Source organism: Macadamia integrifolia, chromosome 3 (assembly GCF_013358625.1).
Source record: "Macadamia integrifolia cultivar HAES 741 chromosome 3, SCU_Mint_v3, whole genome shotgun sequence".
In the NCBI taxonomy this organism is placed as follows: Eukaryota; Viridiplantae; Streptophyta; class Magnoliopsida; order Proteales; family Proteaceae; genus Macadamia; species Macadamia integrifolia.
Window position 1 is genome coordinate 14,867,787 of NC_056559.1, and position 27,617 is coordinate 14,895,403.

General features: G+C 37.9%; 3 protein-coding genes and 1 long non-coding RNA gene across 7 annotated transcripts in view; 2 read left to right on the forward strand and 2 right to left on the reverse strand.

Annotated features, from left to right (window-relative positions):
• Positions 1 to 8,713, forward strand: part of LOC122074469 (E3 ubiquitin-protein ligase FANCL) — a 13,696-nt gene extending 4,983 nt beyond the window's left edge. Inside the window, exons 4-11 of one of the 4 annotated variants that reach the window (XM_042639300.1) lie at positions 453 to 531; positions 608 to 682; positions 5,407 to 5,521; positions 5,614 to 5,671; positions 5,749 to 5,820; positions 7,624 to 7,754; positions 7,835 to 7,958; positions 8,277 to 8,713. In XM_042639300.1, coding sequence (XP_042495234.1) covers positions 453 to 531; positions 608 to 682; positions 5,407 to 5,521; positions 5,614 to 5,671; positions 5,749 to 5,820; positions 7,624 to 7,754; positions 7,835 to 7,958; positions 8,277 to 8,334 — 712 coding nt within the window. In that variant the 3' untranslated portion in view covers positions 8,335 to 8,713. Of the gene's footprint in view, positions 1 to 452; positions 532 to 607; positions 683 to 5,406; positions 5,522 to 5,613; positions 5,672 to 5,731; positions 5,821 to 7,623; positions 7,755 to 7,834; positions 7,959 to 8,166 lie in introns of all 4 variants that reach the window. The other 3 variants (XM_042639299.1, XM_042639298.1, XM_042639301.1) reach the window with 3 other exon arrangements.
• A 3,700-nt stretch (positions 8,714 to 12,413) lies between these two features.
• Positions 12,414 to 14,116, reverse strand: LOC122074884 (probable xyloglucan endotransglucosylase/hydrolase protein 6). Its single transcript, XM_042639871.1, has 3 exons — positions 13,691 to 14,116; positions 13,280 to 13,476; positions 12,414 to 13,064 (listed from the first exon to the last, which is right to left on the reverse strand). Exons 1-3 carry the CDS (start codon positions 13,979 to 13,981, stop codon positions 12,674 to 12,676), a joined length of 879 nt encoding a protein of 292 aa, XP_042495805.1. The 5' UTR covers positions 13,982 to 14,116; the 3' UTR covers positions 12,414 to 12,673.
• A 2,205-nt stretch (positions 14,117 to 16,321) lies between these two features.
• On the forward strand, positions 16,322 to 16,953 carry LOC122074885. The gene is made up of 2 exons (XR_006139076.1): positions 16,322 to 16,679; positions 16,809 to 16,953. It is a non-coding gene; the product is annotated as an uncharacterized LOC122074885 (long non-coding RNA).
• A 6,770-nt stretch (positions 16,954 to 23,723) lies between these two features.
• On the reverse strand, positions 23,724 to 25,260 carry LOC122074883 (probable xyloglucan endotransglucosylase/hydrolase protein 6). The gene is made up of 3 exons (XM_042639870.1): positions 24,846 to 25,260; positions 24,562 to 24,758; positions 23,724 to 24,340 (listed from the first exon to the last, which is right to left on the reverse strand). Exons 1-3 carry the CDS (start codon positions 25,137 to 25,139, stop codon positions 23,950 to 23,952), a joined length of 882 nt encoding a protein of 293 aa, XP_042495804.1. The 5' UTR covers positions 25,140 to 25,260; the 3' UTR covers positions 23,724 to 23,949.
• Between the last annotated feature and the right edge of the window lie 2,357 nt (positions 25,261 to 27,617).

Consider the following 27,617-nt stretch of genomic DNA (forward strand, 5'->3'; position numbering starts at 1 on the left):
GGGGCGGGGGAGGGGAAGAGAGGAGAGGGAGAGGAAGGGGGAGTGAGTGCCGGAGATGCAGAGGGGCAGCCATGGGGGAGGGAGCACCATAATCTTTTTATTTATTTATTTATTTAAAATATTTTCTGGGGGCGATTCTCTGGCCTATCCAAGAAGGTGGGTTGGATAGGGAGTAATTGGCTATGTCACCAGATTCATATCTGAATTGGTATCGGAATTGGCAGGGGCACTTTATTGCATTTATATATGGACATTTTATAAAGTACCTTCAAATTTATTTTCAATCAATCTATTCCATTTTTTTAACATTTTTAGCAGCTATGAATGCCTTCTATTTATTTATTTATTTTGGGACTTGAATGGCACTCTCTTCTTATACATGTTCTATTTCGTTGCATTCTCATGTTTTGTTTGAACCACTAACTTGGGGGTTTACTATTTTCTGTCGCTAGAGATAAAAATGGACAAGTGCATATTATGGAAATAAGATTGCCACCAAATTATCCCAAATTTCCACCTTCAATTTCAGCGGTTAGTTACTCTTATTTCACCTGCCCTTGAAGTGTATCATCTACTTGGGCTTTATACAATATGTCATCTTCTTCAGGATGTGCCTTATCTTTTTAAGTTGAAATGGTTAACAAACTCAAGGCTGAAAGATGTTGTGCACCAGTTCCTTGAGGTACTTCTAACAGCAAGCTGTATTACTTATCATTTTTGGTTGCTTTTGATTGTGAAGACATTGAGAGAAAATTAAAGAAAGCCAAAGAGAACAAGGGAAGGAAAAGATAGGAAATCTGGTCATTTCAGAAAAATCGGTTAAAGTAACTTTGTCTAAATTGGTTGTGTTGTGAGAGATATAAATTGAAGCGTACCACTATCGCTAACTACTGCTGATATTTTAAAATTTTAATATTGTGTTATTTATTTATTTTCTAAGAGATTGTTGTATATTAGTTGTCCTTGTTGGCAACCTTGGCTACGTGTCGGTGATGACTTGCCCAAAAGTGATGACATGGCAATGTACGATAACTTTGATGACATGGCAGTGATGAGTGGAGTATCAGAAGTTGGTTGTGTGCAGCGGGTGCAGCAATGGTGTTTGTTTTGGATTTCCAAGTTCGGTTCCTTAATTTTTTACCTATCTATGTTTGGGGCCATTTTGGTCATTCCATCATTGAAGATGAATTTTTTGGAAATCAGTTCCTTCAAGAAAGTTGTAGAGTATGTAATACTCTTTCTGATGCATCCAGTCCGGTTTCGCCTCGATCTGATGTTGGGACGAAGAAGATATGCCCTATGAAATGTTGAAGGGCATTTTGGTCATTTTACATGGCCGAGTATGACGATGGGTTGTTCTGAAGGATTGTATTTCTACGAGTCATGAACACAATGCAACTTGTTTCATCGAAATTTGGAGTAGTATGAAAAAGTTATGTTTTTTTTTTGTTTTTTTTTCCATCTGATCATTCTAAGAAGAAAATGGAAAATAGCTTTTGTCCCTATTTTTCTATCAATTAGGTACTTATAGTACCATTGAGTCAAGGGGATTTTTTGTACATATCAGAAGTTCGGTTTAATTCCTATCGAGCGCTATAGATTGAATACAAGGAGTTTGGTTTTTTTTTTAAAGGTTTTTTGGTGCAGGAGGGGCCCAACGTAATTGTTTGGAAGTCTGATCGAAGAAATCTGTTGGAGGGACTTAAGTTATGATTTCCAAAAGTTTAAAAATTCAAAATTCAAATTAAGGGTCTTGATTTATTCTGCCTTTTTGCATGAAAATTCTATGGTCATAGTGCACCCCGTGCTACGGTGCTTTGTAGGTGCACCATGGTCTGCCCAAAGATTCTATTTTAAGCATTTTGAGAGGACGAAATTCAAATGCTCATAAGTCCCTAACTACAGCTCTGTTCAGGGGATTCAAGTTGGGTTCACTTCGTTTTTTCAAGCTTTATCCACCTACAACAAGAGAACAGATGTGTGATGAAGAAAGGGCCACGATTTTTGAAGAGAAGCCTCTCCCCTTCTCTTATGTGCATTGATTGAACTCCAACAATCAAAAGCAAACCATGTGTGCTTCATTGAAGATCTTTTGAGCTTGGTAGTTGGGTATTAATGGTGGTTTATTTATGAGAAGACAAAAGTGAAGAAAAAGTGAAAGAGATGTTAGGGTTTGTGTTCCCCTTCTCACATTGAAGAAGAAGAGTCAAAGACAAACTTTGTATGGTTCTTTGAAGCATTCCCAGCCCTATTCCATCTTGTATTTGTTACATTGAGCCTATATAAAGGGGTTTTGCCATTGCTGAGTATTTTGGGAACTTCTACAAGGAAGAAAAAGGAGAAGGAAAGGAAAAAGAAGAGACTGACCCCATTAACCTTGGCACAATATTACCTTCTATTGTCCATGGGCCTCAAGGCTTTAAAATGCGTTATGCCATGTTATGGAGGCTGAAGGTTATTAACTAGCCCAACAACCTCCCCCTAAGCGATGTGGGACCAAAGTTTGCACGCCCTCACCGATCTCTCAAACCCCCTGGTACTTGCTGTCTCTTGGTGGGACACTTCACTGATCTCCTATGCGGGTCCGATACATTTGGAGTGCCTTAAATGAGTATGTCTAAGCTTTAAGAGCTTCATTAATGGAGTCTTGACTTGGTGGGTGTGTGATTAGAGTCTTTCATTGAAAGAAAAGAGACAAAAAAGAAAGAGTGAAGTAAATAGAGGGTTTTGTAATTCTGTTTTGTGCATTGAAGAAGAAGGTGAAGAAGGGTTAATTAAGTGCTTCCCAGAGTACCAATGTTTACTTGAAAGCTCAAGTTCCCCTAGTGAAGGTGAAGTTGAAAGTTCTGGTGACTAGTGGAGATCTTAGATCGACTCCAGGTTCTCAAACACATCTCTAGGTATCATAAACAAGGGTTGTAAGCATCTTCTAGCCTTATATTTATTTAGAAGACATAGTAGACCTATACTAGCATGTGAAAATTGTAGGTCATTTGTTATATGCCCAAATTTGTTTTTATAATCTCATTGGGAGAGTATTCTCCCCGACATTGTGTACTGTCATTTGTATTGGCATTGAGTGTACCCTCTTAGTTCTATTATGGGTAAACCTAACAGTGTGTTATCACTTGTAATTGGCACCTAGTACCCTCTCACTTCTATTATGGGAAAACTGGGTGTGGCTGTGTGGGTGCTCCCAATTGTTAAAGCAATTAAAGTAGTTTATTGACGATTAAGTAGATACAAAGCCTTCACATACACTACTTTGGGGACGTAGGCTTATTGCCAAACCTCGTAAAAAAAATATGTTGTGGTTGCGATTTCCTTTGCATTACTTGTATTGCATTTGGAGTGTTGTGGGTTGTAGGATAGGTGTGCACACCTGGAAGCGCCTATGACAAGAGGCTAGGTGTATACATGAATGTGAATATATGTCAGTGAATCACCAATAGAGATTTCTACACGAGTGTAAATGTGATTGCTATAGTGCCAGGTTACCAGCTAGATTGCCACGTTAGGTGTACGATTGAAAAAAGAAAAGATTTGGTACACTAATTCACCCCCACGCAGTGTTAGATGGGACTTAACATGGATACTATATTACAGGTTATGAAGAATAAAAGGGCAAGCGCCAAAAAATGTAAAACAATCACGTATTATTTTTGTCATCACAATGGGAAAAAGTTATGGATCACCCAGTGGATGATTATGATTATTATTTTAAGAATAATTGACTTTTTACATTATAAAAATTGTTGTAATATGGGCGTAATATGGTCTTTGTACTCATTATTTCTCTTATAAATAAAGTAGGGTTGTGTCTAAGTGACACAAGTCTCATTCCCCTAATTCCGTTATCAGATGTATTAGCTCAGTAATAACATATCTGTGTCAATATGTATCATGATATCTTTGTATGTAACAGCACCACCACAACTATCAGTCTATTAGCTTTATTGTTGTGGCAATTTTCCCTGCTTTGTTTTTTCTATCACTTCATTAGTAAAACAAGAAAATGACTATAAGGTAGTAAAGTTACTTACAATGAGGTAGAAAGTCTCTAAAAGATACAATTGATTTATAGAAGTTTGGATCCACAATCCTACGTCATCTCCCATCGTCCACCCATCCAAGGAATTTCTTTAATAATTGATCCTATTTCCATGTAAGAATCAAGCCCTTACACTAACCAATCATAGTCCTTCGGATTGGGACCTAGACCTACCACAGCCAAGGATTTCTCCCAACACAACCACAGTCCTTTGTGTTGTGCATCCAGGTCATCAATCAAGGACTTCTACCCAAGGATATCACAAGATCACGGTCCCTTCAGATTGTGTACCTAGATAGACTGCCAAGGATTTCTTCCACTTGTGCACCAAATACAATCCGTGAGTTTCCTCCTAAGCTCACCATAGCTTGCAGCACTTGACTTAAAGTGGCACAACAGTTAAGTTGCACAATTGCAACATGTTGGTCACAGGTTCAAAACTTGGAAACAACCTCTCCTGCGAAGTAGGGGGTAAGACATTTGCCCCTCCTAGACCCTACAGTAGCAAAAGTCTCGTGCATTGGGTTGCTTTTTTTTTTTTTTTTATATATCATTTCATTCTCTTGATAACCAAAAAGTGGAAAATACATTACTGCCTGTTTTTGTTTCATTTTCCCCTAGAATAGCAAGAGCCTCGTGCACTGGGTTGCTCTTTTTATCAACAACAACACATCTTAGCCTTATCCCAACTAAATGGGGTCGGCTACATGGATCCGCTTGATTAGGACATCCCACTCACGAACAGTCGGTAACCTGGATCTTAGCCCTCCAGGTAGCTCTATTAGATACCATATTCTGGTGAAGACTTAACTTTTGCATGTCTCTTCTTACTACCTCCTCAATGGTCATTTTTGGCTTGCCCCTAGTCCTTTTCGCTCCATCCAACTGCATCTGGTCACTCCTCCGTACTGGTGCATCCAAAGCCCTCCTTTGGACATGTCCATACCATCGTAACCGACATTCCCTGAGCTTATCCTGAATTGGAGCAATTCCCAAATCTGTTATAACTTTGTCATTTCTTACTCTATCTCTCAGGGTTTTGCCACACATCCATCTCAACATCCTCATCTTAGCCACATTCAGTTTACCAATGTTACGCTTCTTTATTGCCCAACATTCTGCACCATATGTCATAGCCGGACTTTTGACTGTCCTGTAGAATTTTCCTTTAAGCTTTAGAGGGATACGTCGATCACATAACACTCCAGACGCCCCTCTTTTTATCATTGTAACTAATTGTGGTGTTAGATGCTTCTGCTTTCTGTTTAGGGCTGTGGTATATGCTATCAACGACTCTTGTATTCATGAATTGTTGCTTTTAGTTATGGATGCATTTAATTGACATGTATGCCCAGCATTTGGAGAAATTTCAGGATTTTTGGTCTACCTTGGAAAATATAGATAGAGTTCTCTGGGTTGTTGATCCGAGACAACCATCTCGTGCTACATCATATCGCAAAATCAACCTGGGTGAGATTTTTATTTATGGGACTTGTAATGATGGTTCATTTACCCAATTCTTTATACACCAACTCACCATGTTGAGGTCCAAATTTGACTAGGGAATGATTGCTGTATCGTGTTGTATATAAATGCTTATGACCCAAGGTCTTTACCAGAGTAAGAATTCATCTGAAATTGTCAACTGATGCTGCTATAATTGCTTCTTGTTCATTTGAGATTCTGTGTTCTGCCAGATGTCGTTTCCTGGGTCCAGATTCCATAGTAGATTCTATGAGAAAGAAATGGAGGAGCAATGGCAAACGATGGTATGCTTTAAGTCCATGTGTTTTTTCGTGTGTGATCTGATATTGATTGCAGAAGCTGGTGAATCTTTTACTTCATGATTATATTGAAAACTGAACTATAGATTCATGTGCATGCCAATCTGTGTGCCTTCTTAGAATAAACATGCATGGGTGACAGCTCTAGAATACTCAAAATGCTGTTTTGAATAAACATTGATGCTACAATCCATCATGCGATGGAGGCATTGAGTTCTTGAAATGTCTTAGTTTCTAAGCACTTAATAAGTGACTTGGATGATTATTATTTGTAATCCCCCAATTAAGTTTCCAACCATGCAAATTGGGTGGTAGAAAAAAGAATCTCAAGGAGACTAAATCATGCTAGTTTCTTAATATGTAAGTATAATAGCATTAAAAGTTATGTTTAGCCACTCTTGTTTCAATACGTCTTTGGGTTTTAGTGTGTGTCTGAATTCTACTTATGATTACACAGTTAAGAAAAGAATCATTTTTCCTTTGTAAACAACCAAAACACACTGAACTGGATCAGTGTTTGAGGATCAATACAACTCAGGAAAATTATAATTGAATTACACATTAAAAGCTATTCCTAAGCCTTCAATATGATGATGTAGAAATTTTCTGAAGATGTCTTTGTCCAATTGAGCTTTGAGGCTTTTTCTTCTTTGGTCTTACTGGAAGAGAAGCTTGGTTTTCAATTCGGCTTCTCAATCTTCATGCCACCAATGGACTTATTGAGGTGGCCATAGTTGTCATGGCGTCGCCTAGGCGTCGCCAAGGCGGCGATTTGACGTCCTGGCGGAAAAAGAAGTTCATGGCAGTGCTACGATTTACGTGACTCGCAAATGGCGATTGCCATTGGCTGATAGGCGTCGCCATGGACGCCAGGTCACTCCTGATTCACTAGGCGGTCGATTTTTTGTAAAATGCAGGGTGATTTTGATAGGGTTATGTTGATTTTTGATGATTTGATGTTGCTTATTGTTGGTTTTATATGTTATAGGGTATATATTGTGGGCTTGTAGCATGCTAAATAACTTCAGAAAATAGGAAAAATAAAAAATGACACATGGGCGATTTAACCGCCATGGCAACGCCATAACGGGCAATTCATCGCCAAATTGATTAGCCACCCCTCCACCACCTTGGATCGATTTGACGCCGTGACAACTATGGAGGTGGCTATGATCTTCAACTATACTGTGGCACCACTTGCTGGATATGTTGACTAAGATTGAGACAGATCTTCCACTTTGATGTAGCTTGTCAACATAACATATACTTACTTAGGCAGCCTTCATGCACACTTTGGAGCTTGAGAGCATTCACAAGATAAACCAATATAATTTGGATTTTTCACAAACAAACACAAGTTGGAATCACCAAAATCATATTCAAAACTACAATGTCTCAACAATTACTTTGCACATCAAAAAATAAGACAAAAGAAAAGATGAATTCCCATTATATGACATTACATTTTATTTTCATTTATGGATTCTCACCAAGTTTGCCTCAGGATGTACTCTTCTGTCTAAAAGTTGATTTCCATACTTCCTTTGTCCTTGCAAATAGCCAAATACCATTTCTGCCTCTTGTTTTTCAATCTGTTAAGTGCATCAGATTAATATCAGAAGAGTACAAAGTGAATATGTGTCATTGCCTGTGTCTTAACACTGATGTTATTGGTTCCTACTGTAGCTTTAGAGAACCTTCTTTGGTGCATTTCCCCATCATAAATGTTCTATTTGAACAGCATTGATACCACAAAGTGAATGTTTATGTCATCTGTTCGTTCTGTAGGATGAAGGACAAACCATTCCCTGAAAATCTTGTGAGTGTACTGGAGATTGTACTGCCTGGACCTCCAGATATTCAGAAAGATGATCAGAAATTTGAGTGTGGAATTTGTTATGCTCAGTATCTCCCGATTGGTGAGCCCAAAATACCTGTTTTTATTTCTTCATATTAATGTGATAATTTATTTATCAATGGGTTTCTGGTGTTGACTTAGATGATGACCTTGGAGCTAAGAGTGGAAGTTGTCCCGACTATACATGTGACAATGCCAACTGCAGTAGAGCTTTCCATAGCTTGTGTCTTGGGGATTGGTTGCGTTCCATCACAACAACAAGGCAGTATGTTTGATCTGTCTTTGATCTCTGGAATACTGATATATTTTGTATTTGCTTAGACACTATTGCATTAATTAACTATCCCTTGGTTTGGCCATCAAGGTGGTCTCATGCCCCATCGTTGTTTGCCATCATTATGTTTTTACGCTCTTTGCCTTGGCTTTCCTCTTCAGTAGCTGATTTATTTTTTCCTTGAATGCTTGTATTGTAGATCATTTGACGTTCTATTTGGTAGCTGCCCATACTGTTCAGAACCAGTTGCAGTCAAAGTCAATGCCAAAGTGTAATAGTATCTTTATTTTTACTGTTATTTTGCATCAGATTTGATGTTGGAAGCCGAGAGCAACTCCTTTGGCCTATGAAGTCGTTCATATGTTAGTGAAGTTTTTGCTTTCCGAGATACTATTAAGTCTAAGTTTCAAGGAGGACAGGCTTGAAGGCTTGAAGGCTTGAAGGCTTGAAGCTGATCTAATCAACCTGGCTAATTGAAGTACTTATGTAGAGATTTTTTTTTTTCAATGCCAGCCAGTATTATTTTGTTAGCCCGGAGCAGTTGCAAACTGGAACTCTTTGGACCAACTTGCTGACTGGCCAACTCCTCCAGTCTACGTTTTCGAAACAATGATTTTTAGAGTAACAATTAGAAACAATGAATGTGTCTTTGGTGAAGTGTTTGTAGAATACTGTTTGTAAGAGCACAGTATGTTTTTTGAATCTTAGTGATTCCTTCTGGATTGGCGGGATCCTCTGAAACCTAACTTCTTTTTTGGCTTTCCTTGTTACTGTTAGAATATGTGCCCCCAATTTTCTACATTATTTGTATGAATATATCAATGCTCATGTGCCTATCGAAGCAAATGACAAAAAATGAGTCATTAATCTTCTTGTGTTTGGTATGGTAACTGTTTTTCACTTTGGATTTTTCACTCAGGACTGCTGCATCATTGAAGCATGTAGTATTTCTTTCATAAAGGGGGAAAGTGAATTTATATATCTGAAGAATAGACGGCTACGGCATGTATAGATACACTCTATAAGGTAGAAATAAGGCAGACACTTAACATGATCTGAGATGACAGAACAAAGGAGAGCTTGGTTTTAACCGTCTTTGGATTTGGTGTGATCTTCTGTCACGTGCCGGTCATTAATTAGTGGGTTGATATTATGCATATCAGAAAGTAACTTAACATAGTGTACACTAAGTAATGTGGGAAGTATAAACTTGATTTCATAATCAATATGAAACCAAGATTGTTTTATTGGAATGCAAGTAGGGCAATGAATTATATTGGTAATGGACATATGTGCAAGTGGGTTTTGGTTGATGTCTCCTCTCATTATCGATCATAATCAAGATCTAAAAATCTTCATTGCTCTTAGAGGATTCCAACCACGAATCCTAGCAGGCAAATAGCTTGGTGTGTTTTAATTATTGATTGAGGTTGAAATGCACTTTTCCATCTTGGACATCATGTTTGGTGGTAACCCAGTTTGGTGGTTAGTCATAGTTAATAGAGAAAGTCCACCAAAGTCCATAACTTTCTTAGACGACCCTTTTCTCTCTTGGCTTTCTGAGGTTTTAAAAGAGACTTATCTCTCACTGTTTTTGTGAGAGTAAGACAATTAAGGGAGTCAAACCAGGCCAAGAACATGTGGGTGTCGAATCTACTTTATTGAAGGTCATCATCTTTCTTTGTCATCTGGGGGATAATCCATTAATTTTCTTTGGCGAGATGCCTTATTAGTCTTTTTTCCTTTTTTTCCTTTTCTTTTTTCTATTGGTACAAGAGATGCATCATTTGTCATTGTCAGTTGTGTTCTTTGGTTTGGTTGGTTTTATACTTTTAGTAATTATTCTTATCAGTTCCAATTTTTTTTTTTCTTTCTTTTGGAGCATAAGAGGATCCTTTCTGTGGGTATAGTGTTTTGGCTTTTTCTGTGGCTTGAATTGCCCCTGTGACCCAACTGGTAACAGTAAAATGAGAGAGAGAGAGAGAGAGAAACTCATGGGTTAAAAAAAAAATAAAAAACTTGGGATCAACATTGAGAATCCAGAGTTTGCAATTCCTCCCAAGTAAGAGTGTTTTAATGCTGTGGTTTCAGTTAAATAATACGATTTGATTCGATTCATGGTGTCAAAGATAGAAATCAAAACCAAGTTGTTTCCTAAATGGTTTAATTATATTGAACCATTTATTAAACGGATACCGTACCTAAACGATTTTATAGAAAATGCTCCACCCAAAAAGCTATTCTTATATTAAAAAATCATATAATTATTTAATATTAACTTATCCATATTTTTGAATTTGAATATGATTAATTTTAGAGGAAAGCATAAGCAATTTCATCAATGTGGGTGAGGTCATGAGGATGTTAACGATTCAAGCTGGTGTTATTTATTTAATGTAATAAATCAAAATTTAATAATTTTAATTGATTTAAATAGGTAAAACCAAAATCTAACTGTTTATTAAATGATCTCGTTTTTTAAACCAAAACATTTATTAATGATTTCAAAGTTTCGATTTAAAAGACTCGTTTTAGTTTCAATAAAAGGTTAAGCTTTAGTTCGGTTTTTATTTATTTGTTTTTGGAGGGGGGTTGATAACGTTGGCTGTGATTTTAACACATTTACTCCCAAGTCCTAAATCCTTTCGGAAACTTGAAAAAGCTTAAAAGTTGACCACTTGTTAATTACTTGAGTTGATTTGTGTAAACCTTTAAGAATCACAAGGGTCCCCCTAATAAAGTGAAGGCATAGCTAGATATTATATCCAAAAATATAAGAATGCAAAAATTCATTAATTAAAAAAAAAAAAAAAAAAAAAAAAAAAAAAAAAGAGGCTATCTAGGTAAGCTAATCTTGGTGGCTATCAATTTTATTTTGGATGAGGAAAAAAAAAGGAAAGAAATCATTGTCTTGTTGCATGGTCGTTGCATCAATGATGGCCAAGGAGGATGCTCATAGGACATCAACTTGACCGAGAATTTTTTATTTCACAAGAGGAGTGGATGTAATTTCACGTGTCCCTGTGTTTGAATTTAGGGCCCACATGACCAGACAACTTTCTTTTTCCCTTATGTGTATTAAGATATGGGAAGAGATTTCCTCTGACAGACCATGGTACTTTGCGGATACGGGAGGGATAAAAAGTGATATTGAGAGGGTATTTCCGACCATTTGTTCAATAGGGGAAACATAAATTTTCCTTCTCTAGATGTAGACCACATGACTTTTCTCCTTAAGATATTAGTTACATATAATAAGAAGATAGAGAAGGAAGAATTGGGGGAGACCCCCTGCACAGTTCTTGGTGTAAGTCTTCAAATGCTAGATCTTTCCTACTAAAGTAGGAGAGAAAGATTGCTAAAAGACCAGCAAGCCATCAATATAGACATGTGGTGGGATGATGTGATAATTACAATCATTGGAAAAATAGGTCTAAGATGGATTAGTCAGTCATCAAATTTTAACACCTAAATTAATTAAAGACTGGAGCTCCAGGGGATTGCGAATTGTGTGTATCAACTTTTAATGTATCAACTCGGTTCATACATAATTGATTCTTCTTTGTGTGACTTGTGAATGGAGACATTTTAAATGTGACTACTTTTAGGGCATGTTTGATAACGTTTCTGTCGTTTCTGTTTCTAGAAACGGAAATTTATGTTTCTACCGTTTCTTGAAACTGAAACGGAATTGAAGGTGTTTGATAAGTCATGTTTTTAGAAGTCGATAGTAACCAATGAAAGAATGACCACAAGTCAATTCTAGAAACAGCGAAACAAGTTGCCTGGGTCGTTTCTTGAACCATAAATAAGTAAAAATTTCTATTTCTATTTCTGAAAATAAGTGAAACGGAACAGTTTTATCAAACGCTTTTTACTCCGTTTCTGCTGTTTCTGGAAACAGAAACAGCAGAAACGCGTTTCTTGAAACGTTATCAAACGGGCCCTTAGTTTCTATCATGTAATTTCCAATATGTTTTTAGGGCTATCAGCATGTTATTCGATTACTTAACCAAGGAGACACTGTCTATGACATGTAGACCGTCTAATCTAATTCAAATCTTGTACCTTATCAGCTGTGTATTTTTCCTTGAATAAAATTCCCTCTCTTGTAATGACATACATCTTTGCTATTCATGTATGCCCATGAATCATAGCATTGTCTTTACCAAAAATAAAAAAATCATAGTTTTGTTTTACCAACCTGGTCTACTAAACATAAAATTTGGCATTTATTCAATAATAAATAAAAAAAGACTTGCATATAACTGGTAGAGTCAAGAATCTGAACCACTCATCCACCTGACCCTGAGACTCGTATGTCAACGAGATCAAAGTCAATCTCCAAATCAGAGAATTAAAAAGTCAAAACATCAGACGGCTAGGAAGTGGGGAACTTCCCATTTACATGGAATACATATCCAACAGCAGAACAAAAAAAAAAAATTAAAGTAATAAATATCATTAAAAATTCCTCTTATTTCACAAATAATATTTTTATACACACTTGACAGAAATAATTGCTTACAATAGAAACTGCAACATTCTTCACCCAAAAAGAAAAAGAAAAAAAAAACTTGAAGAACACATAACGATGATCACCATTTTTTTTTTTTTTCAATTTTCCCCCATTATTGTTCAGATTATAACCTTGGGCATACATATCTGCATGATAAATAATCACATTATATATTATCACTAATTAATTAGATGCCGGCGACGCATTCGGGAGGGACGACAGGGTAACGAGATCTATCTACACAGTAATCGTAGATCATGTGATTCATGCGGACCCACTTGTATCTCCTTGCTTGGACGGCATCAAGTTGCTGGTAAGCAGGGGACTCCCACCAATTCCTAGGGTTGGAGGCACAGTTAACAGGGCCTGGGACAGGGCAACCCTCGATGTCAAAGTCCTTGTAGTAAGCGTAAAAGGGTGCTTTGCTCCAATCTATCTTCTCAAGGCCACCTCTTGTAGCCCAATTGTCTGCTTCCCACAACGTAGAGAATACCCCCATGGCTTGGAACTTGGGATATGGAAGCCCTCTCGCTTCATTGTTCTTGTAAACTCTAATGGGTACTTCGTCCACATAAAACCTGCACCAATCCAACCCACCATTAATTGTGTTGGGCTCCACACGGGAGGTTGAAATAAGAATCCTACATTAAAAGTAGTCCAAAATGGAGACTTATAGATACTTGGACACCCTCTCTCCTTAACGGCTAACTTTTGAGGATGAGTTCTATCCATGTTCCTCCAATTTTCTAATTTTTCTTTATAAAAATTTATGAGTTAAGTTGTTTAAACGTACACGACATGATGGTGATTCCAAAGGATGGAGTAAGTATGGAAATCTGCAGATGGGTCGAACCAGAGGTTGATCCTTTGTTCTCGGTCACCCTTGCCATGAGCATACACATTGGTTTGGACTGTATATGGTTGTCCACTCCGATTCCCTAAGAACTCGAAGTCCAATTCATCACGAACGGTGTCGGTGTCTGAATTCATCTGCAAGTGAGAATAAATATTGAAATCACATTATACGTGGAAGGTGGAAGCAATAATCTCATATTAAAAGTAAGTAATTCGATGGTGAAGAACTATAATTATATGGGCATCTTTTCCTTGACGACTAGTTTTTCAGAATGAATTCTACACAATTCCCTAACATTTGAAAAAAAAAAAAAAAAAAAAACAAAGAATGAAAATGGCACAAACACACATAGAAGGCGGTGACGGTGCCGGCAGAGTCACCAGGGATGAGTTTGATCTTCATGCTGACGCGCCCAAACAGGTATTTGCTTTTAGACACAAACCCACAACCTGAAGATTGGTCGAGGACCAATTGGATGGCTCTGCCTCCATCGATTTGCCTGATATGGGAATCAGACCAAGTGACACGGAAGTCCTGGACGAAGGAAGCAGGGCGTGCCCATAGTGAGGAAGGTGCCCATGCAAGGAGATGCAGGAGGACAAGGGAAAGGCTACAAAATCTTATGGTCCCTGTGGCCATGCTTGTGGCTGCTGCCTGTTTGTACTTACAGCCAATGAGGAAACTAAGTTAAGTGGAGGAGTGTGTGATGGAGAAACCTATAAAAGGGTATATTTGATTTGATTCTGAGGCTTTGAGTAGTAGTAGTAGTGAGTGGAGAGGTGGTGGGTTCTTTATATAGTTGTAGAGAGGCAACGTAGACTCGCTAGCTCTCTATTATGGTATATTCGAATTGAAAGCTCCTGTGACACCGTTGCTTTCGGCCAGGTAATGGCAAGCCATCCCCTGGCCCCCCACCCTCTCTCGCTCTCTATCTCTCTCTTTCTCTTTCTCTAGCTATCCTCTTCTTCTCCCTCCTTATTATGATCCTATCTTCAGTCCTCAAAGAACATTTCCATTTCTAGTGGGGTTGATGTATATTTTCATGAGTGAATGGTTGATTTAATTAAGATCATATATATTTGAATGTGGATCAGGTTCTCGTACGAGAACCATTCTTATATGGGTTGATCTATATAAATGAAATCCACTGCAAAGTCGATTATTAGATGAATTCCATATATGCAGATCAACCCTGTACGAGAATGATTCTCGTAAGAAGACTTGATCCGCTCTCTATATAATTAAGGGAGGTATAGTATCTATATAAATATATATATATATATATATATCTCTCCTATTGGAGGGGCTTTAATCGAATTATAATACTCATTATCAATTTATCCAAAGAGTGAGTGGCTGGCATGCATGCATGCATGCAAGTGAGATGGGACCCAACATAGTGTCAGTGATAGGCTGCGAATGCTGCTCTCAACTTCAACGGGTTTTGGTTCGTAGGTGGGGTAGGCCATCACCGGAACTCCGGTAGGGTCCCCTTCCGCACTGGACAAAATTAATAAATGTTTTGGAGTTCGCCAAAACTGAGGTGAATTGGTGAATACTGTAGAACAGTAGCAGCAATTAGGTTCCACGTGGCAAATTGAAAACCAAACACCAAACAAGATCTATATAGCTGATTAGCCACTTTTGAATCTCTTTTTATAAAATTATCCATCTAAAGTTTATAGGAACAAAAAACATTAAAAATCACGTTTAGATTTATAAAATTATCCATTCAATGTTTCGGATAACAAAAATACTCAAAATCAAGTTAAGTTTACAAAACTACCCACTCAATGTTTCAGTTTCTAAAATACTCACAATCAGGTTTAGGTTTACAAAACTATCACTCAAGTTTAAATTTACAAAACTATCCACTAAATGTTTCAGTTTCTAAAAATACTCACAATCAGGTTTAGATTTACAAAACTACCCACTCAATGTTTCAGTTAACAAAAATACTTAATTGAAGAAGAATCACTCTTTTAGGTAGTTTCATAAACCCAAACCTAATTTTAGTTATTTTTATTAACCAAAACTTTGGGTGGATACTTTTGTAAAACCCAAACCTCACATTTTTGTAAATTGAAACTTTAAGGGAATAATTTTATAAAGAAAAATCTAAAAATAAGTAAACATGTAATTTTTCCTTTATAATACTACTCCATATACCTAAATTATTATTATTATTTTTTCTGCAAAGAGTCCCATAACCAGGGTGGGAGAATGGGAAACTTATTCATAGTTAATGTGCAATACTCATGGATTAGTGTTACTAATGCCCACGGCCGGCAACACCCAGTGAGAATCCAAGCCTACAGGGATATGAATGTTGTGTGATCGTGAGTTTTTTTTTATTGGACGACCTCTCATTCCATTCAATTCCCATATTTAAAGGAAGAGATAAATGTTTTAAATCTACAATGGAATGGTCTCTTATTAGAATTTTCAGCTTTATTCTCATCAGGGTTAGTGAGCATGTCTGTGATGCAACGGTTGAATTGTACTATTGTAATATATTGGTTATATGTTGGAAACTTGAAAAGGCCTCTCCCTCAAAACAGACACTAAGGGTCCGTTTGATAACGTAACCAGAAACATGTTTCTGTGTTTTCTTGTTCTCAGAAACACAGAAACGGCATAAATACCGTTTGGTAAAAGTGTTGTGTTCTACTTGTTTCTTGAAACATAAATTGAAATTTATAACAATTTATGCTTCAAGAAACACCAATGACGAAACAAGAAAAAGTTGTTTCGCTTGTTTCTCGAAACAAAAAGGCGGAACCATTCATTCGACAAACCGACCATTTGAAAAATCGACGGGGAGCTCCGCTCATTCGAAGATCGAGATATGCCCCTGTACAACCGTTGAAGACGACCTGCAACTGCGCATCCAGATCTCTGTTCCTCCTGCGTAATCGACGATGGTACGCTCTTCTCCTCCGGCATCGATCGTCGACCAATTGGCGCAGTTCCGCTCATTCGAAGATCGAGATATGCCTCCCTGTCCAACCGTTGAAGACGACCTGCAACTGCGCATCCAGATCTCTGCTCCTCCTGCGTAACCGACGACGGTACGCTCTTCTCCTCCGGCGTCGATCATCGACGGGGAGCTCCGCTCATTCGAAGATCGAGATATGCCTCCCTGTACAACCGTTGAAGACGACCTGCAACTGCGCATCCATATCTCTGCTCCTCCTGCGTAACCGACGACGGTACGCTCTTCTCCTCCGGCATCGATCGTCGACCAATTGGCGCTCCGTGTGATGCCGAAGGAAAGATTGGGTTGAATTAATGCTCTTTTATTTTATTTGATGATGATATAGATCGAAAGGATCATGTCTGGGTTTTCGTTTCCTTCTGTTCTCTCTTTTTTTTTTTTTTTTTTTTTTTGTCAATTTGGTGGTTTCTGATGTTGATCTGGGGAAGAATTTGAGAGAGGATTGGAGATGGGTTTTGAGGATTGCAGAGGAAGGAAAAGTGGGTTTCTGTTTTGTTCTTCGATTTGAGACTTTATCGGAAGGAGATTAGAGATGGGTTTCTTCAGTACTATATTTGGGTTTTTCGGCTTTGGTGTGGGAATTACAATTGGACTTGTAGTTGGCTTATAAACATCATATTCTGTCCGAAATGTTCCCAGAAATAGAATTTATCAAACATCTTCTTACTCGTTTCTGTTTCCAGAAACAAGAATTATCAAACACCCTTCTTACCTGTTTCTGTTTCCAGAAACAGCAATTTCTGTTTCTGCCGTTTCTTGAAACAGAAACAACAGAAGTGTTATCAAACAGGCCCTAAGGCTGTGTACATTTTTGAACTATGACACGGGAGAGAGGGGGTTTCTTTTGGGGTTCAATATTAAATAAGGGTCTTTCCACCTAAAAAAGAAAAATAGGGCTTAGACGCTATATGGTATTACTTTTATAATCCTGTTGATGGGGCTGAGATTTGGAGGCATCCCTATTATCTCGAACCCACCACAGTTCCAAGGACCTAGCAGATGTGAAAGATCTCCTAGGGCACATCCCCCCTTCTAAGGACATCTGGCTGGCTTGGCTTCGCACTTCTTGGTTAGACAGTGCGATTAGAGATGATTTGCCCAACGAGCTAGTGGACTAGTAGGTACGATGCTTTCTTCTATTCCCTTGACCGTGAAACGTTTTTGTTTGTTTAAGATCAGCGAGGGAATTTATTAATAGAAGAATGAAGAATAAAAAGATGCTTAAAGAACAACCCAATACCATAAACGTAAGGTTAATCCATCCACCGCATTACCACAACAGATAGGAGAGCCAAGTAAACCTGAATCTGGGTTTACCTTGAACATCCCGACTTGTACCATCCCTTGACTGTGAATCATTACCATAGGGTTCATCAGTCATTACTAGGAGGCAAAAGGGTCGAGCCGGGCTGAGCTAGGTTTAAAGGGCTCAACCCAACTAGTCCAGCCTGTCTGGGCCCTAGATCGAGCTGAGATATTACAAATCAAGCCTTGTCATACTAGGTTTAGGGAGGGCCGGGCTTGGCCTCGTCTTATCATTAGACTATCTGGTTAGCTTATTAATAACCAACTTTTTTTTATAGGTAGCCAACCTCTTAATTGTGAAGTATTGGTTTTTGCCAATTGATCAGCTATTCTTTCAGGGTTGATAACCAACTTCAAAAATATTTATCATCTCTCCATCTTAATTATAGGCTCTTATTCCTTCCTTACCTTCTTAAATTTTCAAATGTGGAACTAAAATGAGTGCATTCTCTCTTAGTTGTTTATTTACTTTTTTTTTTTTTTTGGTAAAATCCTTGTCCTTTTTTCTTACCTTAAGAGTAAAAAGAATTGTTTTTTATCTCACATTGAAAATTTAAGAGAATGTGATGCCTATAAATAAAGCTAGACATCTAAAACCAATTATATGAAATGTGTTTGTGTGTGTGTACATGTGTGTATACATAGGGCTGTACTAGGCCAAGTTGGGCTCGCCTGGCCCTACCTTAGGCCTAGGAATCTCAACCTTGCCTTGCCCTGAAGGATGATCAAAAGCCAGGCCATGTTGGATTTAGGGTGGGCTTCGGGAGAGCTTCCGCTCATCTGCCTAAACTTTGCACCCCTCTAGTCATTACGGCAGTGGGATAGGTATCATTATGGGGGGTATTTTCGACTTCATCTAGGATCATTATCACTCTGTCCCTACTAGTTGAATTCGAAGTATCCCTCCCCTTTAGAATGATGCATGTCTCACTATTGTAATGTTTCACGATCATGGGATTCCCCTTCACCATGGGTGAAAGAAAATTAGGTTCTAAAAATACTAAGTGATTTTTTAATTTATATGGGTTCCTAAATTCTACACAGGATTAATATCTTTAGTAGATCCTATCTATATATCACTGCAATGTAGAATCTAGTCAATTGGAATAATTTCTTTTTCACAATTTTTTTTTCTTCAATGAAGAGAATCTAGCCTTTGACATATCATTATTGTACAAAGTCTGAAATGCCGTTGGCATTATTTCAAGAGTCTCATTCAATCACCATAACCTGTGGATTAATAGATTCCATCTTTCCGATCCTTTGTTGTGTTTCAATAATAACAAATAACCTAGCATGCATAGGCTGTCACTTATTGATAATGACCTCAATCAGTCGTTATTAAGGAATGAAGAAGAAAATGATAGAGGAAACAAGCCATTTGGATGGCTGGTTCCAGCTCTTATTAACTGTACTCATATAATGTTAGTTAGGAAGAATTTGATCTGTATCCACCTCAGTTCCCTTTTGGATCTGTCCACACCCCCCCACCCCCCACCCCCAAAAAAAAAAGAAGAAAAAGTAAAACAATTTCATGTAAAACATCATCATTTCCGAGAAAAAATTGACAATGGAAAAAATTTCCTAGGGAAAGAAAAGAAAAGCAAAGGAAGTGAAATTATTTAAAAAAAAAAAATAGAAACTTTGTAATAGTAATTTGCAATACTACCTAGATTGAATTTCGATTGCATTCCAAAAATGCATATCAAACACAATCTTAATAATCAGATTTTGAATTTTCGAAATTATGTATACAATCATATTAGACAACTATTATAAAAATATTCATTTTAATTTTTATTTAATTTTAATTATCCACTCTTAATTTCTCTTGCAATCGGAGGGAGCTTTTAGATTCTTACACTTTCCTTGGTATCAACCGTCACATATAACAATGGGATGAAACATGGAACAGAGGTTATGTTTGAAAGCTAAGAAAAAAGAATTCAAATAATTTTGAAATTAACAAGAAAGAAAAACAATAAATATATTACTATCTCATCATGATTTTTCTCTTATTATTATTTTTTCTTGACTTCCAAACATAGCCCCAAGATGCCCCCATCTCCTTTGTTTTATAATAGGAACCATCCCCTGTCGGTTGGGACTCGTGCTTCATGATCCCAACCTATAGCTATCTAGGGTTAGCTTTGTAAACTAGCAGGTTCTCGTTCAACACTTGCCCAACTCTTAGGCTTTCCTATTGAACACATCTCCATCTATTTATGATCAATCTACATGCACATAGTGGTGAACACTAGTTTTAGCTAGAGGTTTTAGAAAGGTGGTACTGTGGTTTGATGGTGTTGATATTTCACGTAAAAGAATGAAGTAATAATCTCACATCGGATGCAAAACAGATGGTTTTTGTTACGTTTGATTTGAAGTGAAATCATGTGAAAGTAGATAGTGATGAGGGTAAATTTTTCTGACCACAGCACGGCCAAAGAGTGTTAGAACTAATGCTGCACTGCCACTCTGGCCCCTTATTAGGTTGAGCTACCACGTCGGCATCTCATCAGGCCGACTAATGCTGCACTGCCACTCTGGCCCCTTATTAGGTTGAGCTACCACGTCGGCATCTCATCAGGCCGAGCTGCCACCTCGGCACCTCATCAGGTCGAGTTGCCACCTGGGCACCTTATCAGGCTGAGCTGCCACCTCGGCACCTTATCAGGCCGAGCTGCCACCTTAGCACCTTATCAGGTTGAGCTACCACCTCGGCACCTCATCAAGCCGCACTGCCACCTCGGCCTCTCATCAGTCTGAGATGCCACCTCGGCCTCTCCTCTGGCCGAGATGCCACCTTGGCCCGGCATCATCAGGCGGACTCCCAGAAACGTGCTCTTATCCACTCCTACATTCAAGGAACGTGACCCCTGATCACGAGGACGGGACTCTATCCACTACATGTCATCAGAGGCATCAACTCCTCTTACAATCCACACCTCCGAAATAAGAGAGGGCATCATCAGGCGGACTCCCAGAAACGTGCTCTTATCCACTCCTACATTCAAGGAACGTGACCCCTGATCACGAGGACGGGACTCTATCCACTACATGTCATCAGAGGCATCAACTCCTCTTACAATCCACACCTCCGAAATAAGAGAGAAATATTTTCGAAAGATGCCCAGAATCTAGAATATTCCTGAAACCAAAGAGCCATTCTCCTTAAGGACTCCACGCCCAGTAGGACTCTTCACGGACTTCCCCCTCGCTCCACTCCATCAGTAGCCTATAAATACCAAGGTAAGCCTCCATTGTAGGGATCGATCACTTCTTTTGACTGAAAATTTTCTTGAGTATCTGCTGTGGAAAGATCTGAATTAAGCATCGGAGAGTCCCCTGTCAGGTCAGCCTGACTCTCCCCTTTCTTCCCTTCTGTGCAGGACGACTGGAGCATCAGGAGCTGCAAGGAGGATTGACTAATAAATTTTTATTGCATCAGATAGCATTCGTTCCACATGGTTCAGTAGATGGTATGGTAAATATATGGAACAAAGGTAGTGGAAGATACGTGAGGATACGTTGAATAGTTTGATATGAAAGATGCCTAGGGAATGAGAGGTACTGGGGTATGAAGATGATTGATTGAGAATGATGGTTACAGTTTACCCCATAAGGTAGACCCTGCCCCTCCAATGCATGTTCATGCACTCCCTTGTAGTCCCATGCGACCTCTTGGTGGTCGATCTTAAAGGTATTGAGAACGTCCAAGTCCATAACTTTCTTAGATCAGCCTTTTCCTCTTGGCTGTCAGGTTTTAAAAGGGACGTACTCCTCTCTCAATTTCTGTAAAGTAAGACAATTGAAAGAGTCAAATTAACCAGGCCAAGAACAGGTGGGTCGAATCAATCAACTTTATTTAAGGTCATTATCTTTATGTCTTGAGATAGTCCATTTAATTTTCTTTGGCGACAGGCCTCATGAGTCATGACCAGTTGTGTTCTTTAGTTTGGTTCTAATCAGTTCTATTTTTATTTTATTTTTTTCTTTTCTTTTCTTTTGGATTATAAGAGAATCCTTTATGTGGGTGTTGTTTTTTGGCTTTCTTTGTGGTTGGAATTGCATCCCTGATCCAATTGGTGGGAATTAGATAAGGTGGTGTTTGTATGTGTGTGAGAGATTAATCCCCTCCGAGAAATTCATGGGTTGAGGGATGGGTTTTGCTTTGGCTTATCGGCTAAAAAAATTTGGGATCAGCCACAAAATCCACAGTTGCAATCCCTCTTTAAGTAAGGGTGTTTAATGTTACTGTTTTAGTTAAATGGTACGATTTGATTTGATTCACTGTGTTAAAAGTAGAAATTAAAATCGAACCGTTTAATATAATGAAACCAAAATAAAACTATTTTCTTGTCATTGTTTCTGATGTCATGTAAGACTCAACTTGTATATTCTTTTTTCTCTTTTTCTTAATACAAATGATTTTTCAGCTGAAAAAAAAAATAATAATAAACAGTTATACAATTTGTAAATGACTTCTAGAAAATGTCGCACCTAAAAAGCTACTCTCATATAAAAATTCATACAATTATTTAGTATAAATCTATAACCATATATTTTTTTAATTTGAATATGATTAATTTTAGAGAAAAACATAAACAATTTCACCAATGTGGGGTGAGATCATGAGGATTTTGAAGATTCAGGAGGATGTTATTTATTTAATGCATAACTAAAAACTTAATCAGTTTTAATCGATTTAAACAGTTGAAACCAAAATCGAACTATTGATTAAACAGTCTCATTTTTTAAACCAAAACATTTGTCAAATGATTTTATAGTTTTGGTGTAGATGACTTGGTAAGCTTTGATATATGGTTTCATTTGTATTTTTTTGGGGGAGAGAGGGGGTTTATGTTCGATTTGGTTTTGACACCCTTACTCTGAAGCCCTAAATCCTTTCTAAAACATAAAAAAGCTTAAATGTCGACTGTACTTTTCGGTCACTTGACTAATTCATGTAAACCTTTTAAGAATCACGAGGGTCCCCCTAATAAAGTGATGGCATAATTGGACGGTTATCCAAAAAAATAGGAATGCAAAATTTCATCATCAAAATGATAATATAATCTAGGTGGCTATCAATATTATTTTGAAAGAGAAAAAAGATAATTTATATACAGGGCAAGAGATCGTTGCCTTGTTGCATGGCTATTGTATCAAAGCCAGGCCAATGAGAAAGCTTGCAGCGGGCATCACATGAATGAGATCTTTCATTTCATAGAAGGTGGGGATGTAATTTCAAGCATCCCCTATGTCTGGGCATAGGGCCCACACGACCATGAAACTTTTTTTTTTTTTTTTTTTTTTTTGATATGTATTAGAATATGTGAAGAGGTTTCCTCTGACAGACCACGATACTCTAGGGATGCAAGAGGGATAAAATGTTAACATTGGAAGGTATTTTCAGCACTTCATCCAATAAGGGAAATTTAGATATCCTGCCTTTGGTTGGTAAACCACATAACTTTTTTCCTTCATATATTAACATGATATGACAAGAAGATTGATGGAATTTTGTACCTTATCAACTACGTGTGTTACTGAATAAATAGAAGCTCTCTATCTAAGAATTTGGAAGTATGGTGTATACTAACACTCGCTCGTTGAGTCTATTTCTTCCCTCTTACCATAAAAGATAGATATGTCTTTTTTTAATAAAAACAAAATACAGATATATAATTTCAGAGGAGAAAACCTATTTATTCCTAACAAAATTGTTTTCGGACTTTCTTTTAATACCAAAATTTTTCATAGCTTTGTTTTACCACCCTGGTTTACTTGAACATAAAATTTGGCATTCTTATTCAATAAAAGAAAAGCAAAAGGCTTGCACGTGTGGAAATACTATAGTCAAGAGTCAAGATTCTGACGTCGACTTGGTAACCAGGTCAAAGGGCGAATGACTCTATGCCTGAATTGACTATCTTCTTCTTCTTCTTGATTTTTGGACTTGGATCCCACCTGACCCTGATCAGACTCGTGTTCACATCAGAATGTAATTAGTCGATGCACGTGTAGATGAATTGTGTGTCATGGAGGTCACAGTCAATGGTCCAACATCAGACAGCTAAGAAGTGGGGAACATCTCATTTACGTGGAATTCCTTATTTCACAATAATTTTTTTTTATACACCCTTGACTGGAATAATAACATACTAAAACAAAATCCAACATTAATTCTCTCAAGGTAAACTACTTGAAGAACACAACCACGACGATCACCATTCTTATTGTTCATAATATTAATTAATCACATTAAATAATTAAAGACGATAGATAATACTATCACTAATTAGATCCCGACGGTGCATTCCGGTGGGACGATAGGGTAGCGAGATCTGTCTGCACAGTAATCGTAGATCATGTGATTCATACGGACCCACTTGTATCTCCTTGCTTGGACGGCATCCAATTGCTGGTAAGCAGGGGACTCCCACCAGTTACTAGGGTTGGAGGCACAGTTAGCAGGACCTGGTACAAGGCAACCCTCGATGTCAAAGTCCTTGTAGTAAGCATAGAAGGGTGCTTTGCTCCAATCTATCTTCTCAAGCCCACCTCTTGTAGCCCAATTGTCTGCTTCCCACAATGTAGAGTACACCCCCATGGCTTGGAACTTGGGATATGGGAGCCCTCTTGCTTCATTGTTCTTGTAAACTCTAATTGGTATTTCGTCCACATAGAACCTGCATCAATCCAACTCATTGTTAATTGTGTTGAGTTTAACTCGGAAGGTAAAAGTAATAATCCCACATTGGAAGTGAGTAGTCCAAAGTAGAGACTTAGAGGTATTTAGGCACCATCTCTTTATGACTAGCTTCTGAGGATAAGTTATACCCAAGTCTCTAACAAATTGGTTCTCCAATTTAGGGAAATCAATCATCAGAAAAAATTGTTTTAGACGTACACGACATGGTGGTGATTCCATAGGATGGAATAAGTATGGAAATCGGCAGATGGGTCGAACCAGAGGTTGATCCTTTGTTCTCTATCACCTTTGCCATGAGCATACACATTGGTTTGAACTGTGTAAGGTTGTCCACTCCGATTCCCTAAGAACTCGAAATCCAATTCATCACGCACTGTATCTGTGTCTGAATTCATCTGCAGGAAATAAAAAAATATTGAAATTTACGTTCTTAATTGATGAAGAACATTTGAAAAACAAAAATGGAAGTGTCACAAACACACATAGAAGGCAGTGACAGTGCCAGCAGAGTCCCCAGGAATGAGTTTGATCTTCATGCTGACGCGACCAAACAGGTATTTGCTCTTAGACACAAACCCACAACCTGAAGATTGGTCGAGGACCAATTGGATGGCGCTGCCTCCATTGATCTGCCTGATATGGGAATCAGACCAAGTGACACGAAAGTCCTGGACGAAGGTAGCAGGGCGTGCCCATAGTGAGGAAGGTGCCCATGCAAGGAGATGCAGGAGGACAAGGGAAAGGCTACAAAATCTTATGGAGGTCCCTGTGGCCATGCTTGTGGCTGCCTGCCTGTTTGCACTTGCAGCCAATTGTGGAAACTAAGTTAAAGTGGAGGAGTAGTGTTTGATTTGATTCTGAGGCTTTTGAGTATTAGTGATTGTAGTTGAGAGTGGAGGAAGTGGTGGCCTCTTTATATAGTTGAAGAGACTAGAGAGACTACGTAGACTAGCTAGCTCTCTATTATAATCGAATTGAAAGCTCCTGTGGCACCGTCGCTTTCGGCCAGCTAATGGCGAGCCGTCCCTGGCCCCTCTCTCTCTCTCTCTCTCTCCCTACCGAACCGTACTTTTTAACTTTTATTTCATCTATCCTCTTCAGTTCTTCCTTCTTATTATGATCTTATCTTCAGTCCTCAAAGAACATTTGCATTTCTAATGGAGGGTTGATGTAATTAAGATCATATATATTGAGAAGCTTAATCAAAAACTAAAATAATTCATCAATTATCCAAAGGGTGAGTGGGGCATGCATGCATGCATGCATAGGAGATGGGACAATATTGGTGGGCTAGCTGCAAATGCTGCTCTCGACTTCAATGGTTGGTGGGTAGGGTAGAGTGGTAGACAATCACCGAAACTCCAGTAGGGTACCCTATGAATTGGGACAAAAATAATAAATGTTTAGAACAGTAAGCATACATTAGATGGTTAAAAGGTTCCATGAGGCAAGTTAGGAACCATGCTGTGGTCGGGTGAGCTGTGGCGTGTTAAAATCCAATGTCACTTGGTGGTCTCAAGTTCAAAACTTCTAGCTATTACCTATTTCCCTTCTTATCTATTAAAAAAAAAAAAAAAAAAAAAAAAAAAAAAAAAGATGACAAATTAGGAACCAAGCACTAAACAAGACATAGAGATCAGTAATCTCTATATATAACTCAGTTCATGTTCAATTGAAGAGTTTTGATACATTCAAGAAACAGTTTTAACTCTCTACTTCGTATGGTCTCTAACTCACTCTCAACTAGTCAACATCTTATACGTAAGGAAGTAAAGAGAATGTTGTATTTTGAGCACGGGTCTATATTTGGAAGGATCCACCTCCACGTAGGGAAGATTGGCAAAAGATGAAGAATTGTCGGCTGGTTACAATTATAGGTATTAGCATATAAAAGAATGCAGACCGTGACGCACAGTAAGAATCCAACTTGAAAACCCATTGCCCATGGGGCATGTGAATGTGATGTATGTGGGTTTTCTTTTTCTTTCTTATTTTTTCATAATTTAGGGACTATGGAGTTTGGGAGAATCTGAAAATATGAATGATTGCAATGGACGACCTCTCATTCCATCACACTCCATAGTTAAATTGCAAGAAAAGACGAATCTTTTGGCAGCTTCTTAATAGAGTTTAGGTTCATTCTTATTAGGACGAGAGAGTGAGAGAGAGGAGGTACCCTATGATCAGCTACAATATTAGCATTCTCTAGAGGGTGGCGCTGTAAATTACCCAATAAGAAATTAAGGAGGAGACTTAGGGACAAGTCATAGAACAACATACAAAACCCTTATCTGTATAAAAAGGACTAAAGGAATCTATGCCGGCATGGACGGTGGACTACCCTCACTACAATTCTTTGTAAGTGTTTAAACCTCACCCTTTTAAACACCCCCACCCAAAGCCACCCCCCACTGAAAAAAAAAATAAAAAACCCTCATCCTATATATAAATCCATGCTGTACAATAATAACAAAAACCTACCATGCATAGGCTGTTATCAATCATCACTTATTGATAATGACCTCAACCAGTAGTTATTAAGGAATGAAGAAGAAAATGATAGAGGGAACTAGCCATTTGGATGGCTGGTTCGAGCTCTTATTAACAGTACTCAAATAATGTTTGTTAGGAAGAATTTGATTTGGATCCACCTCACTTCCCTGTTTTAACATAAGATACCCGTCCCTCCCCAATAAAAGAAAGAAAGAAAAAGTAGGAACATTCTCATTTAAACATCATTTGCTGGAAAAATTTTAGAATGGAAAAAATTTCCTAGGAAAGGAAAAGAAAAGGAACTGAAATCAATTTTAAAAGGAAAATAGAAACTTTTGTAATAATAATTTCATTAACTTCCTAGATTGCATATCAAACACAACTTTAATAACCATTTTTTTTGAATTTTTCAGAATTAAGTACACAATTATATAAGACAATGATTATAAAAAAAAATCATTTTTTTTCTTGTCAATTTCAAAATTATTTGATTTTTTTTTTCTTTTTCTTCTTCTTAGCTTTCAAGCATAACCCTTGCATGTTCCATCCTACTGTTATATGCGATGGCCGATGCCAAGGGAAGTGGAAGAATCGAAAGGCTCCCTCCGATTGCAAGAGAAATAAAGAGTAGGTAATTAAAATTAAATCAAAACAATAAATCAATTATTACCTCATCATGATTTTTTATCTTATTATTATTTTTTCTGGACTTCCAAACATAGCCTCAAGATGGCCCTATCTCCTTTTGTTTTTTTTTTTTT

Coding starts and splice junctions, on each gene's coding strand:
- LOC122074884 (XM_042639871.1), bottom strand. CDS start 13,981: ATGGCCACAGGGACCATAAGATTTTGTAGCCTTTCCCTTGTCCTCCTG. Junction 13,477..13,690: donor GCACCGTCACCGCCTTCTAT/GTGTGTTTGTGC, acceptor TCTCACTTGCAG/ATGAATTCAGACACCGACAC. Junction 13,065..13,279: donor TGGAATCACCATCATGTCGT/GTACGTTTAAAC, acceptor GGATTGGTGCAG/GTTTTATGTGGACGAAGTAC.
- LOC122074883 (XM_042639870.1), bottom strand. CDS start 25,139: ATGGCCACAGGGACCTCCATAAGATTTTGTAGCCTTTCCCTTGTCCTC. Junction 24,759..24,845: donor GCACTGTCACTGCCTTCTAT/GTGTGTTTGTGA, acceptor TATTTCCTGCAG/ATGAATTCAGACACAGATAC. Junction 24,341..24,561: donor TGGAATCACCACCATGTCGT/GTACGTCTAAAA, acceptor GGATTGATGCAG/GTTCTATGTGGACGAAATAC.